Raw genomic sequence first — 16,319 nt, forward strand, 5'->3', positions numbered from 1 at the left:
CCCTCGGTGTTAGGGGTGGAGGCTTGGAAAGGCGAGGCCACTCCCCCGACGCCACAGCCACGCGGGTTGGCCTGTTCGCAGGCTGGGGCTTTCAGCGGCCACATCCCTCGGTCAGAACGACTGACGTTCTCCAGGTGGGTTGGAGACACAGAGGGCTCTGCTCTTCCTGGGATCCATGACAGGGAAGAGAAAGGCCAGGGATGAGCCCAGACGCCACCTGGATCCGTGCCCCCAAACCCCACAGCTCAGACTCCTCCAGTCACACGTGTGTTTGACAAATGACCACTCCCCAGCAACAGAACCTGATAATGTGCTTTTAATGGCACTTTTTCCAAAAGTATCTCCCTTCCTAGTTAAAATACAAAAGATGAGGCATGGTGAAGACTGGCTCTGCCCCCCTGCAATGGGGAGCGATCTTGGTGCTTGGGGGGCTGGGCCTCCTCCCGAGCCTCCCCAGACAGTCCTGGCACGGGGCTGAGGACGGAACCTCCCAGCCCTATCCTGACCCCGATCCCTTCAGAAGGGCGGGGCCTGTGCAGCTTCAGGGGCAGCCCCCCAGGGCGCAGTGCCTCAGGTGGACATGATGCCGCTCTTCTCGCCCTTGACCTTGAGGAACTCGGCCATGCTGGAGAAATACTTCTGGTTGGCCTCAGCCACCTTCTTCTCGGCTGCTTGCGGGTTCACAATTTCCAGGCCCTGGGCAGGTGAGGGAGGTGATGATGGGGTGGGGAGATGGGCTGGCCGCTGACAAGGCCCCCCACCCAGTAAGAGAAGTGTGAAATGTCCGGGAGACCCTTCTCAATGGTCCTCGGGCTCCAGGTAGACATGAGAACAGTTCACCAGTCACCAAACCGCCCCCACCCCAGACCTGGGGAGATTCTGACTCTGTGGGTCTGAGGACCTGAGCATCTGAATTTTTAGCAAGTTCTCCAGGTGATTTTAAAAACAGCAATGTTTCAGAACAGCCAACCAAGGAAACCAAGTCACAGAGCTAAGAGGCTCGCCTGCGGCCCTAGTGCAAACCGTATCAACCCTCTGGTGACACAGGGACCAGCTCTGGGGGCCCCACACTGGCTGGCACCATTGCCAGTATCTTCCACGGGTAATTCTCACCTCCTCACTGAGGCCTCCCTGGGCGGCTCCAACCCGACACCTCACTCCCTCTCCCCCTTTCCTCCCTGCACCTTCCACTTTCCGGCAGGCTCTCTACCCTACGTATCTGACCCCGCCACCCCATAAGCTCCGTGAGAGCAAGGCTTACTGTCCGTGCCTGGGGCTCTATCCCCGGCGCCTGCAGCAGTGCTCAGCACTCGGGTGCTCAGTACACCCTCGCTGACGGAGCAAATGAGTTCAGTTACTCGGCACGATGCCGTGGGACACGCTGGCCCTCTTGTGCGGGTGAGCCGAGGTGGACAGGTGCGGTGGCTCCATCCGGTGCCTCGGTGGCTGGGTCCCAGCCAGCTAGCTATGAACTTCCTTACGTGGAGCCCTGAGGTGGTCCCCACCACCCAGCACCTCAGGGTGGGCTGAGCCGGCTCGAGGTCACAGGGAATAAGTGGTCACCTGCAGTCCCAGCCCAATCCTAAAGCCAGCTGTGCTTGCAGGCACGACGGTTTCCCTTCTGTCCCCACGAGCCTGAGCACCAGGAACCGCGCTCTGCCTTCCAGGGGCGTCCCTGATACACTGTCCACAACAGCCCCGTGAGGAACTCCGTCATGTGCCCGCTTCCCAGGCTAAGAAGCTGGAGCCCAGGGAGAGGAAGGGGCTCGCCCAGGGCCACGCAGAGAGCTGGGAGCGGAGCCAGCGCAGAACCGGGCCTCCCGACTCCAGCGCACAGTACCTGGAGTGGGGTGAAGGCCACACTGGAGGCGGTCCCCGAGGAGCGGTCACGGATGGTGGACTTCCCGCCGTACACCACACTCTGCTTCTGCAGCGTCCGCTGTCGGGGGGGGCGGGGACGGGATGTCTGGGCTGGGCCCGGGCTCTCCCAGCAGAGCTCCCTCACCCCCGGCCCCACCCAGCCAGGCCCGTACCTGCAGCGTCTTGGAGATCCGGGCTTTGGTGGCCTCGTTCACCTGAGTCTGCCGCACGCGCCCGCTGCCCGATTTGCCCAGATGGCCCAGGCTGAAGCCCAGGTCCTCTTGGTAGGCGTCCTCCTCAATCTGGTGGGAGGGAAGGTATCCCAGAGTTGGCCACCCTCCATCAGCCAGATGCCCAGGCGTTCACCCGATTCAGGTGCCTGCTGGGCCCGGTGAGGAGCGCAGGCCTCTTACCGCTCCCTGAGCTCACAGCTGAGAGGGGCTGCGTGTGGGTGTGTGTGTGTGCGGGGCCAACAACCAAAACTGGGCTCGCTGACGAAAGGGCATTTGAGTTAGTTCTCGCAGGACCCGCAGGATGATGCTCAGACAGTGAGACTGGCAGAGGTGAAGCCTGGGGAAGGGCGTGTACAGGACGGCAAGGCTGGGGAGGGATGGGGCCGGCACTGAGTGCTACGCTGGTCCCTTTGGGGTGCACGGATGTGGGGGAGAGACTGGAGGTGGGTGGTGCCCCAGTACAGAGAAGAAGGAATGCGAAAGGGGCATCAGGGTTAAGGGCGTAACCTCTCCGAAGCTCATGCGGTTGGCCTGCTTCCGGATCTCGGTCAGTCCTAGGCGCTCCTTCATCTTGCGGTACCTGGGGATGGGCGCTGGGGGTCAGCTGGGGGCAGGAGCCCCTCCCTTCCCTTCCCAAGCCCGCCGGCCCCCAGGGCCCACCTGCGGCCGCCTCGCTTCTTGCGCTGTCCGTCGAGGGGGGCAGGCAGAGGCTTCACCTGCTTCACAGGCGGCGGCTCCTGCCACTTGTCAAACTTCCGCTCGATCTCATCCTTCAGTTCATAGCCCACCTGGGGAGGGCAGGAGGGTCCCCTCAGGGCCCTGCCTGGCCGTCGGCCTGAGCGCGGCGCCTGTCCCCGGGCCTGGGGGGCCTATCCTCTGTCGGGGTTTAGTCCCACCTCAGACTCAGACCTCTCCCTGCACCCCTCACATAACTGTCTCCTTGACGGAGGATGCGAGCAGCCCCCCAAATGCAACAGGGCCAAACCCAATGCCTGCGTCTCCTCCCCAGCCTTCGGCCTTGGCCTGCACAGGTGGGCAGAGGGGGTCACCTGGGAGCCTCACCTCCGTGGTCTCGGCCCCACCAGGCCCTTCCTTCAGGAAAGACCCCAAATCAGCCCCCCATCAGCACCTCTGCTGCACCAAGGTCTCTCCGGGGCACACAGGCTCTGCAGGACCGGCCCCGCCCCACGGCCTCCTCTCCCTAGCTCGCTGTGTGCAGGCTCAGGGCCCTTGCGCTGGCCACTTCCTCTTCCTGGGACTCTGCCCCCAAGCACTCACTTGACCTGCTTGCTAGCTTCACCTGGGTGCATGCTAGACCGTCACCTTTTCGGAGAAGCCCCCCTGACGTCCTGGTTAAACCAGCACCCTCCCTCCCTCGCCAGCCCAGCACCGTCTGACCCCATCTCAGCATTTATGTAGCACCCCTGGACACACCACAGATGTCTCGTCTCCTCACCGCCCCCCGCCTCCCCTGCCAGAACGTGAATGCCACAGAGGCAGGGCTTCGGTCTGAGTGGCTCACAGCTGTCCCCCCAGCACCCTGACCGGTGGTCGAGAGAGAGGAAGAGGAAGAAAGAGAGAGAGACGAAGCCCCGAACGCTGTGCCAGGTTGGGTGTCTGGATGCCAATAGACGAGATAGAAAACACACCCACTTTCATAGATCAAGGCTGCCAAGAAGACAGAGGTAAACTGAACAATGACAAGGCTGGTAGAAGAGACAGACCCACACAGATGGACGCCTGCCCACGCCTCACCTTCCCTTCCGTGCTCTCGTGGAAACTGTCCACGCGGGCTGCCAGCGTGCACTTGGCGGCCACCAGCCGGGCCGCTTTCCGCCGGAGATCCTGAAGCAGCAGAGAGGGGGCAGAGTCCATAGGAGGCTTCCTCGGCCAGCGCCGAGCATTCCCCAAACCGCAGCTGCCACCGGCTCACTTTCCGCCGGTCAGCGGCTCACCATTCCCACTACGTGTTACCGTAATAGTGTGTTACGGCAACAGACCATCACTGTCACGGTTTTCTTTCCAGCAGCTTATTAACAACTCGAACCCGTTTCCGCAGAGAGATGCATTACTGCAGGTGGGAGACCATCACGTGCCAAAAACAATCATTCAGATAGAAAACCTCCATCTGTGTTTCAGAAAGGATGGTGGCCCCCGTTCTGAGATACACCGAGACGGTACACGTAACCCCCAGCCCCACGTCTAACTGATAACGATAACGAAGTTAGCAGTGACTGCATGTAACCTTGCCCTAAGAGGTCCGCCCTCGGCCCTCACCCCCTGGGTGGTGATCTCTGCTGGCCTGGGGGGCCTCGGACAAGGCAGAGACCAACCATGGGATTGAGGGTGGGGGTCTTTGGGTTACAGGGTCTCAACCTGGAGCCCAGATCAGCCACCTGGGCTACCCGGTCACATCTGCACAACTGAGCCCCAGTGCAGACTCTGAACTTCGAGGCTCAGCTGGGCTTCCCTGGGGGCGGGTCCCCCTGCAGGCTGTCACGTATGGAGGCCACGGGTGATGTGTCCTGACAGGGAGAGGAGGACTGGAAGAGCAGTGGCTGGCACCTCTGGCCCCTGCCCCACACACTTCCTCCCGTGCCTGATGTGAGTCTGTCCTTTCACGACGACAAAGCATAACCCGAGTGGGTCAGCTTGGAGTCTATACGTCCCTCTAGTGGGTTACTGAACCTGAGGATGGTTTGGGGACTCCTGCACTTTAAGCTAATGCTGACGTCACTTGTTACGTACAAGTGGGACCTAAAAGAGTTTCATATATAGGAATCCTAATCTTAATCCAACCCCATGAAGCAGATCCCATTCCCCCCACTTTACAGACAGGGACACTGAGGCACAGAGCTCCCGCCTCTTGCCCAGTTGTCAAGTGCAGCTCTAGAACCCCAACCCCAGCACGTGTGCTCCAGGGTCCTTGTTCCGATGCCCCATGTGACCCTGTTCTCTGAGCTCCTGACCGCGGTCATTAGCTTGGACCAATGGGAACTGAGGCACAGAGGGGGCTACTTGCTCTCTGGACGAGGCTGTGCCTGGCTCGGCAGAAGGCTCCATGGGGAGCCACGTGCCAGGTATGGGGGTGGGGGTGGGGGGCGACGACTCACCGGGGGCAGCGACTGCACGATGTCGCTGTGGTAGATATAACCGGTGTGGGGCAGCACAGACGTGGACGAGAAGCCGGACAGCGTCTTTCGCTGGGCCCCAAGCAGCATGATGTTGCAGGCAGGCATCTTGGAGAGGTTGGTCAGGCCCCCAGCCACCCCTGCAACAGGAGGGAGGGAAGGAAGGAGGGACAGAGGGAGGCCGTCAAGAGCAGCCCAGGGCGTTTGCCTGGGGGCTCACTGCGTGCTGTGTGTCTCTGTGTGTTTCTGGTTGAATTCCTGAGCTGGCCCTGCCCCAGAGGGCTGACAAGTCCCGTTTCGGAGGAAGGATTCAGAGGCGGCTCAGAGAGGTGAAACCACCTGCCTGAGGACACACAGCGAGGAGACGACCCAACAGGAACGTGTCCCCCGAGTCTGCAGAGCCCCACGGCCCCTGCTCTGTGCGTCTCACACCAGCTGCCTCCACAGCGGGGACGCCCTGAGGATGGGGCTGCCGTCAATCACCGCTGGGCTCGCGTGAGCTCGTCTGCAGGCCCGGGGAAGAGGGGCTGCAGGTAAGAAGGCCTCTCTGATGCGGGTCTGCTGTGCGCCAGGCCCTGCGCTGGGACTAGATCTACTGTTTCATCAAACACACGCCTCCCGCACAGGCACCGCAACCCGTGTGCGAGAACGGCCCCCACACGCTGACATCACAATCCCCGCAACCTGCGACCCTCTGCAGATGCGGACACGCGAAGGACCTCGAGACGGGGTAAGTGAAAGAGAAAGGGAGTCACAGGGAGGTGAGACAGGAGACTTTAAGGTGGGGGATGCAGGCGGCCTCTGGGAGCTGGAGAAGGCCAGAACGGATTCCTTCCTAGAAGCTCCGTACATATAAAGGAACGCGGGAACTGGCCGACACCCTGATTTCAGCCCAGCAGTCACAGGACAGTAGCAAAGCCCTATCACCACTGGGGAAACCGAGGCACACAACGTCACCTGCCCAAAGACGTGAGGTCAGTGAGGGGGGGAGGAAGACCCACACTTGAGATTATCTTGCCCTGAAACCACTGCTTCTTTCTACCCTGCAACTCTGCACGCACCTGCCACCCAGGGCTGTGCTGGGGCCTGGAATGGATCTCCCGCCCTTCCTACGTCGGAGCCCTACCCCCCAGGACCGCAGAACGGGACTGTGTTTGGAAATGGGCCTTGAAAGAGGTGATTAAAGTGGAAGGACGTCATCGGAGAGGCCCTGATCCAGTACGACCGGTGTCCTCGTGAGAAGAGACGAGGCCACAGACGGCCACCTACAAGCCAAGGAGAGAGGCCTCTGCGGGGCCCAGCCTGCTGACCAGCTGCTCCCGGACTCCCAGCCTCCAGGACTGTGTGACAGTGAACCTCGGTGTCTAAGTCCCCCGCTGCCCGCCGCCCGTCTGTGGTACTTGGTTAGGGCAGCCCGAACAACCCAGCACAGCTGCTTCACTGAACTCCCCCGAAGAGTCTCTCGGCTGAAGGGGCGAGGAGCCCAAGAGGGCGCTGAGACTGCAGGGGTGGAGGAGGAGGGCCCACCCTCAGTCCTAACGCATCGCCAGGGCTGCAGCCCCCATCTCGCGGATGAGACGAGGTCCTGAGAGCCGACGCTGCTGGGGCCGGGCAGCCCAGGCGCCTGCGCAGAGCTGGGAGCTGCCGGGACGTGCCGGCCAAGCGGGGCCAGGCTCTCCAGCAGCCGTGCCGCCTCCCTCTCCAGCCTGTCCGGTCCAGCCCGGCTCAGGGCCACCATCCTGTCCCTGTGCTGCAGGAAAAGCAGGGTGGCTGACCTCTGTGACCTCTAGGAGGGATGACGAGGCGAGGGCAAGGGGGACAGGGTGCTGGGGCCCTGGGCCAAAGGCTCCGTCTTAGACAGGAGGGATGAGGCTTCCCCAAGGGCGCCCTACCCAAGGACGGCCCTCTGCCCCCACTCTGCCCCCGGGCCTCACCCATGATCTTGGCGGCCGTGGACGCCCCGATGATGATGGAGAGGTTGGGCGCGATGAAGGACATCCGAGACTCCACGTACTCGTAGATGCGGTGCTTGGAGGCGTTCAGCTCTAGCGCCATGTCGCAGGCCTCCTCCAGCCGCTCCAGCCCCTCCTCCGACAGCTGCTGCCTGCAGTGGGGAAGGATGTGAAGGGCTATGGGTCGGACGCCGGCCCCTCCGGGGTAGCCTCTCTGACCGGCACGGAAGCCCGTGTCCCCCAGCTGTGTGCATGTCCGTATACACGTGTGTCCCATCGGCCCTGAGGCCTGGAAGCGAGGGCTGTGGGAATCCTAGTTCTGGGTGGGCACTGCACTTGCCGCCTGGGCTGGGGCCTTGCCTGCCCACGCCGGTCTCTGCCAGGTGCGAGCTGGCGTCGAAGCCTTTGCCCATGTGCCCCCGTCAGCACCTCCTCATTCTTCAGGTCTCAGCCTTGCCGGCCACCGAGGCCCACTGTCACCAGCTGCGACCAACTGTGCTTATTTATGGCCTCTCCATGTCCCACCCCCTTCTGGTGCGGGACCAGCTGGCCCTGGAGGGACCCACACTCGTCTGACTCTCAGCAGCATGGAAGATGCTGGGCAAGTACTTGTGGCAGGAAGCCGCAGGGGGGGATGTTATCACTGTCGTTTTACAGAGGGGGGACCCGAGGGCCAGATGGTGGAGGGGACTGACCTAAAGCCACAGTGCTGGCAACCAAACCCAGCCATGCCCCTCCCTCCTTCACCCCATCTGCGCTGAAAGGCGCACAGAGGAGGGACCATGGGGCCGGCCGGAGGCCCCTGCAACCAAAGCCCAGTGGGCTGATGCTCAAGGCTGCCCCCAGCAGGGGCAAGCTAAGAGCCCACTTGTTCTCCCACTACAGAGCTCGGTCCCTGCCTGAGGCTGAGTCGTCACCTCCTCCAGGAAGCCACTCGGCCCAGTAGGATAGGTGCCCCTCCTCTTGCGCTCCATGCCCCTCGGCACCCCGCCTGCACTCCGACACTCGCCCTCCAGCCTTCAACCATGTGTGCACCTGCTTCCTCCCAGACGGGAGCTTGGGCAGGGCAGGGCAGGGCAGGGCAGGCAGACTCTGCTTTGCTGAGTTCTCTAATCTGCCCTCAGAACAGTGCCTGGTGCTTGGTCAGCATTTACTCGATGAACAGAACGGCAGCCCAAGGGAGGTCTCCACTCCACAGGACCTTGCTCTGGGGCTACAGACGTTCCTTCCCCTTAGGCACAGATACCAGAGGGGAAGGTGCAAACCAAGGGGCCAGCACGAAGGCCCTGCCTTCGCAGACATCTTCATTCCAGTGAGGCACAACACGCCAGAGACAAACGCTTCCACTACGGGTCTGCCCTCTGCCTCACCGCTCCCGCCTACAGGCTCCTCACTGACTGAGCATCCTGGGCCCAGCACGGTGCCTGGCTTACAGCAGGCCCTCGTCACACACGTGTGGAACAGAAATGAACTGTCCTCCTGAGACGGACACCTGGGCCACGGGGACCCCAAGATCCTCGTCTGCAATTAGATGGGCCTGAGGGGGCCCCAGTGACTTCTGCCCCGTGCACACACCCCTGCGTGGTGGAGGCGGTCACGCTGACGACCATGATGGTGGCGTTGGTCAGGATCTGCTGGAGGTTCTCGTTGTTCTTGCACTTGTCCAGGCTGTTACCCAGCTCCTGGGGGCGAGAAGGCAAGAGAGGGGAGGCACAGAGACTGGGGGACAGCTGGTGTCTGTACACAGGGTGCCCGCCCCCTCCCAGTGCCGGGGACTTCACCGCTCAGAGCACTGGCAGCATCTGCCCTGCACGGCTGGTCCAGAACTGGACCCGGTAGACCCGCTGCCTGCACCAGCTCAGGGCGCAAATCTGACCACACCACTTCCCTGCGAGTACACCCCCTGCCACCATCCTCACCTCCTGGCCTCACCAGGAGACTCCTCACCACTGTCCCCACCCTCACTAGCACCTGACCCTCTCATGGCTTTCCCAGAAGGCCCAAAGCCTTGGAGGTCACACGGAACCCAAACTCATCAACTTTACCCCTCACTTCCTCCTTTCTGAACACACCAGGGCTGGTGACCATCTCGGGGTCTCGATACTCATGACTTCTTCCCCCAAATCTCTGCACGGCTGCCCCTGCGTCAACCTTCAGATCTCGACTCAAATGCCACCTGGTCCAACCACTGTTGGTGGCATGAGGGAGCCCCTCATCTCCCTCCCTGCTTTCTCGGCCTCGAGCAGCCCCCAGCCCCTCCTGGGAGACCCATCCAGGGAAGCAGCAGGATCGGAGGTGGGGCAGAGGAGCCCTGAGAACATCCTTTCCAGGCTCCATCCCTTTCTTGCTGGAAAGCCTGGAGCAGCTGAACCACCACTCATCCCCCTCTAGTATCTCCAGGCCTCAAGAGAACAAGGAAGGCAGCGGAGGCTCGGGCATCCTCACTCCGGGTCATTCACCTGCTCCCTGCCACCCCCCCACCCTGCCGCCTTCACACGAGGGGCCATCAAGGGGACTCGGTTCCTCCGGAGTCCTGACCTCTCTCCACTCACCTTGACCGTGCGGATGTAATCCAGTGCGTTGGGGACCAAGGACTCCAGCTCAGGGAAGCGCTTTGAGTACTTATCCCGGATGAACTTATGGATGATGTCTAAGGCGCACGGGGAGGACAGATATCTGATGAGCGGGCAGGCAGACTCTGCTGGCTGTCCCCAGCACCCATCTCCCCTTCCTCCTTTAGTAACCGAACTCCTTTAGTAACTGAACCCCAATCAGCTGGGCTCACGGACATGCAACAAAAAAGCTGTGTTTCCCTGCTGCCCGTACGGCTGGATGTGGCCACGTGAGTTCGTTCTGGTCTACGAGATGTGTTCTCAAGTGACACTTGCAATTTCCAGGTCACTCCCTTAAAGAATTGTGCCCTCCTCTTCTTTCCCGTTTTGCTAGCAGGGATGTGGTGGTGATGGCTAGAGGCTGGCAGTCACTTTGTACCCTGACACATGCAGCAGGTCAACAAGATAGAAGGCGCCTCATCCAGACTCTCACCTTAGAGAAAAGCATTCTTCCTTCTTATTCAAGCCACTCTGTTACAGCAGCTGAACCTGGACTTGAACTAGTATGAGGAGTTTGGGGGAAGGCCAGCGGCATCCTGCCTGTCCCCTCCTTGGGGACGGGGGAGGAGGGTGTGAGGGACACCAGGCAGAGCCGTCTCTGCTCGCCTTCCCAGCACTCACTCAGTTCGTTCTCGATCTCCACGGTCAGGTTGTTCGCATCCACGATGACCCGGTATTCGGGGGCCGCCTCGACTGGTCCCATCACTGTGAGGATGACAAACCAGCCCGGGTGGGTGGGTGTGTGTCTAGGCTCCCACAGCTGGGGGAGTCAGGGGGCAGCGGGGTGTGGCTGGAGGGGAGGTGGGGGGGCCAAGGAGAAAGCCTAGAGGTGGGCTTACATGTCAGCCCACCTGCCAGCTCTCTCCCTCCAGGCCAGGCCACATATGACCTCATCTCGCTCCGGGACTAACCCCTCCAGGGGCTCCCCACACTACTGACGCTGAGGGTCAAGCTCCCCAGACGGGAAGCCCCGTGAGGACAGGGACTGCGTATGTCTCCCACGGCCCTGCCCCCGGTGCCCAGAACAGCGCCTGGTTGGGTATTTGCCGACTGTCGGGCTCCGCGGTCTTGCCTCTGCACCGTCCCAGCCCCACCCTCTCGAGACGCCTCTGTCTTATCACAGGCCAGCCAGGAAGGACTGGCTGCAGCGCCCGAGCACTCAGGGCCGCTTCACTCTCCTCTGGGCCTCTGCATACGCTGTTCCCCTCCCTGGCATGTCCCTTCCTCCCACCTGTTTCTGAAGTTCCTCCCCAGGTTGTAACGATCATGACGACGCCGACACTGAGGACGTTATCACAAGCCGTAGGCGCAGTGGCCGACACGCAGGACGTACCGTGTGTGCCACTGCTCCTGGAGCCTCACGGGTATTGCCCTGTTTGCCCACAACCACCCAGGGGGCTGGCATTACACGAAACCAGTGACGCAGACAGAGAAACGGAGGGACGTGGCCTGATGCAGACGGCAGAGCTGAGATCTGGCCCCGGGGTCCGCATTTTTTTTTTTTTAAGATTTTATTTATTTAATTGCGGAGAGAGGGAGAGAGAGAGTACAAGCAGGGGAAGTGGCAGGCAGAGGGAGAAGCGATGCGGGGCTCGATCCCAGGACCCCGAGATCATGACCTGAGCCGAAGGCAGATGCTTAACCATCTGAGCCACCCAGGCGCCCCTGGGGTCCGCATTCTTAACCCCGACGGCTCAAATGTCTCTGTGTCCTGAGGACTCAGAGGCACCTCGGGATCCTTCCCTCCTTTCAGGAGGCTCAGAGGTCTCCGCTGTGCTCCCAAGGCACTCTGGCCACATCCAGTAGACACAGCCGCCGCCCAGACTGGAGACGTCCCGTGTCCGCTTCCCCGACCACACACCAGGTGAGATCACGTCTGCCTGAACCCAGAGCCTGACCCGACAGCCTCCGTTCCCCACAGCTCTCCCGACAGAGAAGCTCCCTGGCCTTGTGCTCAACACCCCACAGGATCTAGCACCTTCTTCTGCCCCCTCTGGCCCTCCAGATGTCTGAGGCTTTGCACACACAGCTCCCTCTCCCAGGACATACGGCCGCTATTCTTGGCCTGGTGTATTCATGCTTCAAAGCCCACTTCAGCAATCAGCTCTTCCCAGCCTCCGAGGCAGGGTCAGCCCCCACCTAGCAGCTCCGGTGTCCCGCGCTCCCCCCACCCAGCAGGCACCGCCCACAACTGTCCAGACCTGGCCTGTCTGCTTCGCCAGACCCCGAGCATCCTGAGCCGAGACCTGGGCGGATTCCCCAGGGCACCCAGTGCCCACGCAGGCCTTCCACAGGGCGCCTCACGAAAACTTTAAGGGAAGGAAGGAAGAGCGGGTCTGCCTGCGACTCTGCTCTGACCACCCTCTGCCAACAAATTCCGGCCCAGAGCTCCACCCTGTCAAGAAGAACGGGTGGCAACAGGAGCGGCCTCCCAGAGCTGGGCTGAGTATTCAAGAGACAACCCAGCGTTCCTCAAAGCTGATGATCTGAGAACTGCACGTCTTAGGGTTACTCTCCATTTACCAAATGACACCAGGTTTCCGCTCACAGTAGCAATAACTTTCCTTCTTCAGTAAATTGAAGGAAAAGAGTATGCTGACCTAAAGAAAACATGAAGTAAATAATAAAACAAGTGGTTCACAGATGTGGCAAGACCCTTAACCAGCCACATGAACTCCTGAAGCCTGAGCAGCCTTGGGGTGAGTCCTACTGCGGCTAGCAAGCACTCAGCACAGAGCACGGACTTCAGGGGTGTCAGTTTTACAACATGATGTGTTCTCAGGAGAGAAGACTGAGTCGGGATGGAAAAGAAAAAGAGGGCTCTCAAAAGGCTGGAGGGCGACAGACCGAACTTTCAAAGCTGCAAGCGGCACAAGAGCCCAGGGGCTGGGTGGGCGAGGGGGAGTGGGAGGCGAGAGGTACCTTCGGAAGCCTTGGCCTGCTTGCTGATGTACTCCTCGATCTTCATCATGATCTCAGCAAACTGTTCAGGAAAGACAGAGTTGGAACTCAGGACTCTGAGGAAGAAGAGCGACCGCACGCATCACCCCTCCCGGCAGCTGCTCTTCACAGCCCGCTCACCATCTTGCTGTCCCACAGCTTGGCGATACTCTTGACTGAATCCCCGGAAAGATCCAGCTGCGTCTCCTCCTGCACGTCCTCGATTGCCGGCTCCTCTTCTTCCTCCCCATAGCTTCCTCCCTCCTCCTCCTCCGCCGCCTCCTCAAGGTCAGCCAGGAGCTCATCTGCCAGAGACATGCCGAGGCCTATGGGGAGAGCAGGGTCCCCCCTCGTTAACTAGAGGGGCTTCTCCCCCCAGAAGGGCCTGGGCCTTCTTGGATCGACCCCACAAGCATGCAGGCTCCATAAGGACAGGTGTTTTCACGTGCTTTGTTCTTCAGCCCAACTGTGCCCGGCACATGAGAGGTGCTCAATAACTACCGCATCGCTCCGTGAACAGGACCTCCCAGAAGCAGGTGGTCTCCGGTCATAGCCCACACCACTCACCCTTCTCACGCTCCCTTTACTGGAAAAGACACAACACGCCCCTCATGCCGCCAAGCCTTAAAAAATTTACATCCTCCCCTTGATGAGATGGGACCTCTCCTCAGATCTTTTTTTGTTCTATAACAGAGACCCCTCCCCAAAGTTGTTGAGCCCCAAATGAGTGACAGATAGCCTAAAATACTGATCTCCCCAGCCGTGAGGGCAACCAGGCGGGGCCTAAAACACCTAGAGCCCCCAGGCTGATCCCCTCTGGCCATGAGCAGCCTCCTCCTATACCTCAGATGCTGGACAAAATGAGTATTTTCTTTGAGTCCCATGAAGCGGAAAAGAACGAGGACTACTCAGCAAGGTACAATACCACCCTCCCCACTGCTCTTACTTTTCAAAATGAGAAACCCGTCGTCCTCCTTCCTGTTCTTTCCCGTTTTCCGGACGACAAACCCCTTCCTCATTTCCTTCCCTTCTACACCACCCTCCCTTGAAGCGTGAAAACAGAGACTTGGCGCGGGTGATTTGCGGAGTGTAGCACGCTGGGGGCTGGGCAACAGGGAGAGCGGAGACTCCCGGCCAACGTCAACGCGCAGTTCATGCGCAGCTGCAGACGTGCTTTGCAAGTGGGGCTGTCGGTTGTACGGTGCCAGGCTTTTTCCTTTTTCAAGAGAAGAGATTCAGAATCTTTACGCAGAATCTCTCCGTTTCAATGTTCCCTTGTAATGATTCAAATGGATAATTTAAAACTGAGGCTCCCTGCTCAGCGGGGAGTCCGCTTCTCCCTCTCCCTCTGCCCCTCCCCCCTTGTGGTCGCTTGCTCTCGCTCTCAAATAAGTGAAGGAAAGAGAGCTGCTCCTGTGCAGAGAAAGTGAAGAGGGTGTCCGTATGAGATCAGTTTCCCCTCACCCCCTCCTCTCTCCCTTGGATGCGATATCCCCTTTGTTCCCACTTACCTGCGTGGTCTCACGTGTGCCTTTCCCTGAAACTCCCCTCCTCACTTTCCCCGCTGAGCAGGGAGCCCGATGCGGGGCTCGATCCCAGGACCCCGGGATCACGACCTGAGCTGAAGGCAGACGCTTAACGACTGAGCCACCCAGGCGCCCCTCTTTCCTTACAGAGTATACCCCCCTCCCCGTCCATATGAGACTTGGGTATCCCTGCATGTCCTCTCTGTTTCCCCACTCAACTGTCAGCAGACCTGGGCATCAATCTGTCTGTTCACAGCCACGTCCTCATCATCCAGCTCAATGTCTGGCATGTAGTCGGTACTGAAAAATATACCCGCTAAACGAGGGAACGACCTTATCTAATCCCTACGCCGGCCACATCACGCTCTTTCTCCAGGTCTCCGAGTGCATTATTTTCCGTCCCTCAGGCAGGAGCACACAGTTTCCCGCAGCGTGCATCTCCGAGCCCCGGACTAGGCCCTAACCCGCTGTTAATGCACCTTAGGAGCCCTTTCGTTCATCCCAACACTTAAGACTGCCTGGATTTCTAACACTTGCAAATGCCCGTCTTCCCCGTTCAGCTGACATTTCTGCAGGACCAGGGGCCGCACCCCTTGCTTCCCGGCTCACTATGCCCGCGACGAGCTCGCTCCGTGCCAGCCCGCCGCTCCGGCTGCACCGCCGCCGGGACGCCCGTCGCCCCCCAGTCCTCACCCTTCCTCCTGCCCGAGCCCTCCTCAGCCCTCGGTTCCCCTCCCGCGCCCCTCCTGCACACGGCACGCGGCCCGCCCCCCCGGTGCGCCCCGCCGCGCCCCGCGCATCCGTGATGACGTGACTACGTGATCACTACCTGACTGAGCCCGTCTCCCCAGGCTCCAGGCACAGCGCGGAGCGGACGGGGACCAGCGCTGGCTCCCGCCACACCGCCACAGCCCTGACGCTGGGGGGCACAGAGGACCTTTGCGTGACCAGTCTACCAAGGCTGCCCCTCTCCTTGCACACGCCCGCCCCCGGGCCCGGGAATCCGGCCTCCCGCCCTCCCCTCGACTCCCTCACACGCACCTCTCCCCGCCTCTCACGACGGTTTCTAGGAAAAGTCGCTTCCAAACAGCGGTCGGCGCTCACTGATGACGTCTGAGCCTTGCGCCGGCGTCGCGGCCAAGCCGCGCTCTGATTGGCTCCCGCCTCTCGTCATTCCCGGCCGCCTTTGGAACAACAACTTTATTAGCTCCTGCCGCTATGCGCAGAAGCGGTAAGGAGGAGACGAGAGGGGACTTGTCGGCCTGCCGGCCTGCCAAGGACTAACCCTGCTAAGCGGGGAATCGCCTTAACCAGACGAGAAGGTGCAGAGACGAGAATAAAGACGGGGGCAACTCAGACGACCGGGGAAGGAGTGAGACGAGAACGCAAGGCCTTTAAGCCGGGCGGGACTCAGGGTGGAGTGGGAGGGGGAGGGGGTGGGGAGCGAGGCCGGAAGCCGGGAACTACAAGTCCCAGAAGGCGTAGCGGCTAAGTCCCGGATGCCCTGGCGTGAAGCCTGATGGGACAGGTAGTTTTGCGAAGGACTTAACCTAGAGGTTTGCGAGGTTGGACGGTCTGAGACCCGCGGCGCCCGGAGCGGGAGACATGGAACTGGAGCAGAGAGAGGGGTGAGTGGCTTTGGGGAAAACTACCACTCCCAAAAGGCATTGCGGCGCATCACGTATAGCCGTCTGCACTTTTACTTGAGAGCGGATGGGGATTGTAGTGCATGCAACTGCTTTCGTTCAGCGCTCTTAGGGACCAGGGTCTGTACTCGGGCATCCTGGGGGAGAAAGCTACGGGTTTGGAGTTCTGGATCTGAGAGATGACGAGGTTGGAGGCCCGGACTCCCGGGTCTGAGTGAGGCGATGGGGGCTTGAATTCCCTGGGATTCTCGGGGAACAAGTCTGGAAGTCTGGACTCCCGGGTCTGATGGAGAAGGGGCTAGGGGTCTGGACTCCCGGGTCTGAGGGAGGAGGGGCGGGGGTCCTGGGTCTGAGGGAGGAGGGGCTGGGGGTCTGGACTCCTGGGTCTGAGGGAGGAGGGGCTGGGGGCCTGGACTCCT

At 60.8% G+C, this 16,319-nt stretch overlaps 2 protein-coding genes across 6 annotated transcripts in view; one reads left to right on the forward strand and one right to left on the reverse strand.

Moving 5' to 3' along the window:
* Nucleotides 1-299: 299 nt before the first annotated feature.
* PRPF31 (pre-mRNA processing factor 31) lies at nucleotides 300-15,380 on the reverse strand. 4 transcript variants are annotated; one of them, XM_032388786.1, is made up of 14 exons: nucleotides 15,296-15,380; nucleotides 12,870-13,054; nucleotides 12,711-12,771; nucleotides 10,410-10,493; nucleotides 9,729-9,826; nucleotides 8,752-8,858; nucleotides 7,159-7,328; nucleotides 5,207-5,364; nucleotides 3,849-3,938; nucleotides 2,754-2,881; nucleotides 2,601-2,673; nucleotides 2,034-2,162; nucleotides 1,841-1,939; nucleotides 300-696 (listed from the first exon to the last, which is right to left on the reverse strand). In XM_032388786.1, exons 2-14 carry the CDS (start codon nucleotides 13,044-13,046, stop codon nucleotides 571-573), a joined length of 1,500 nt encoding a protein of 499 aa, XP_032244677.1. In that variant the 5' UTR covers nucleotides 13,047-13,054; nucleotides 15,296-15,380; the 3' UTR covers nucleotides 300-570. The 4 variants fall into 4 exon arrangements, with proteins under 4 accessions (XP_032244677.1, XP_032244678.1, XP_032244680.1 ...); XM_032388787.1 differs by lacking the exon at nucleotides 15,296-15,380 and adding an exon at nucleotides 15,084-15,245 and having other exon boundaries at nucleotides 302-696; XM_032388789.1 differs by lacking the exon at nucleotides 15,296-15,380 and adding an exon at nucleotides 14,948-14,979 and having other exon boundaries at nucleotides 302-696.
* Nucleotides 15,381-15,436: 56 nt separating this feature from the next.
* TFPT (TCF3 fusion partner) overlaps nucleotides 15,437-16,319 on the forward strand; it is an 8,472-nt gene continuing 7,589 nt past the window's right edge. Inside the window, exon 1 of one of the 2 annotated variants that reach the window (XM_032388826.1) lies at nucleotides 15,437-15,882. In XM_032388826.1, coding sequence (XP_032244717.1) covers nucleotides 15,860-15,882 — 23 coding nt within the window. In that variant the 5' untranslated portion in view covers nucleotides 15,437-15,859. Of the gene's footprint in view, nucleotides 15,883-15,976; nucleotides 16,205-16,319 lie in introns of those variants that run through there. The other variant, XM_032388827.1, reaches the window with a different exon arrangement.

This window comes from Phoca vitulina, unplaced genomic scaffold (genome assembly GCF_004348235.1).
Source record: "Phoca vitulina isolate PV1807 unplaced genomic scaffold, GSC_HSeal_1.0 scaffold52, whole genome shotgun sequence".
NCBI lineage: Eukaryota > Metazoa > Chordata > Mammalia > Carnivora > Phocidae > Phoca > Phoca vitulina.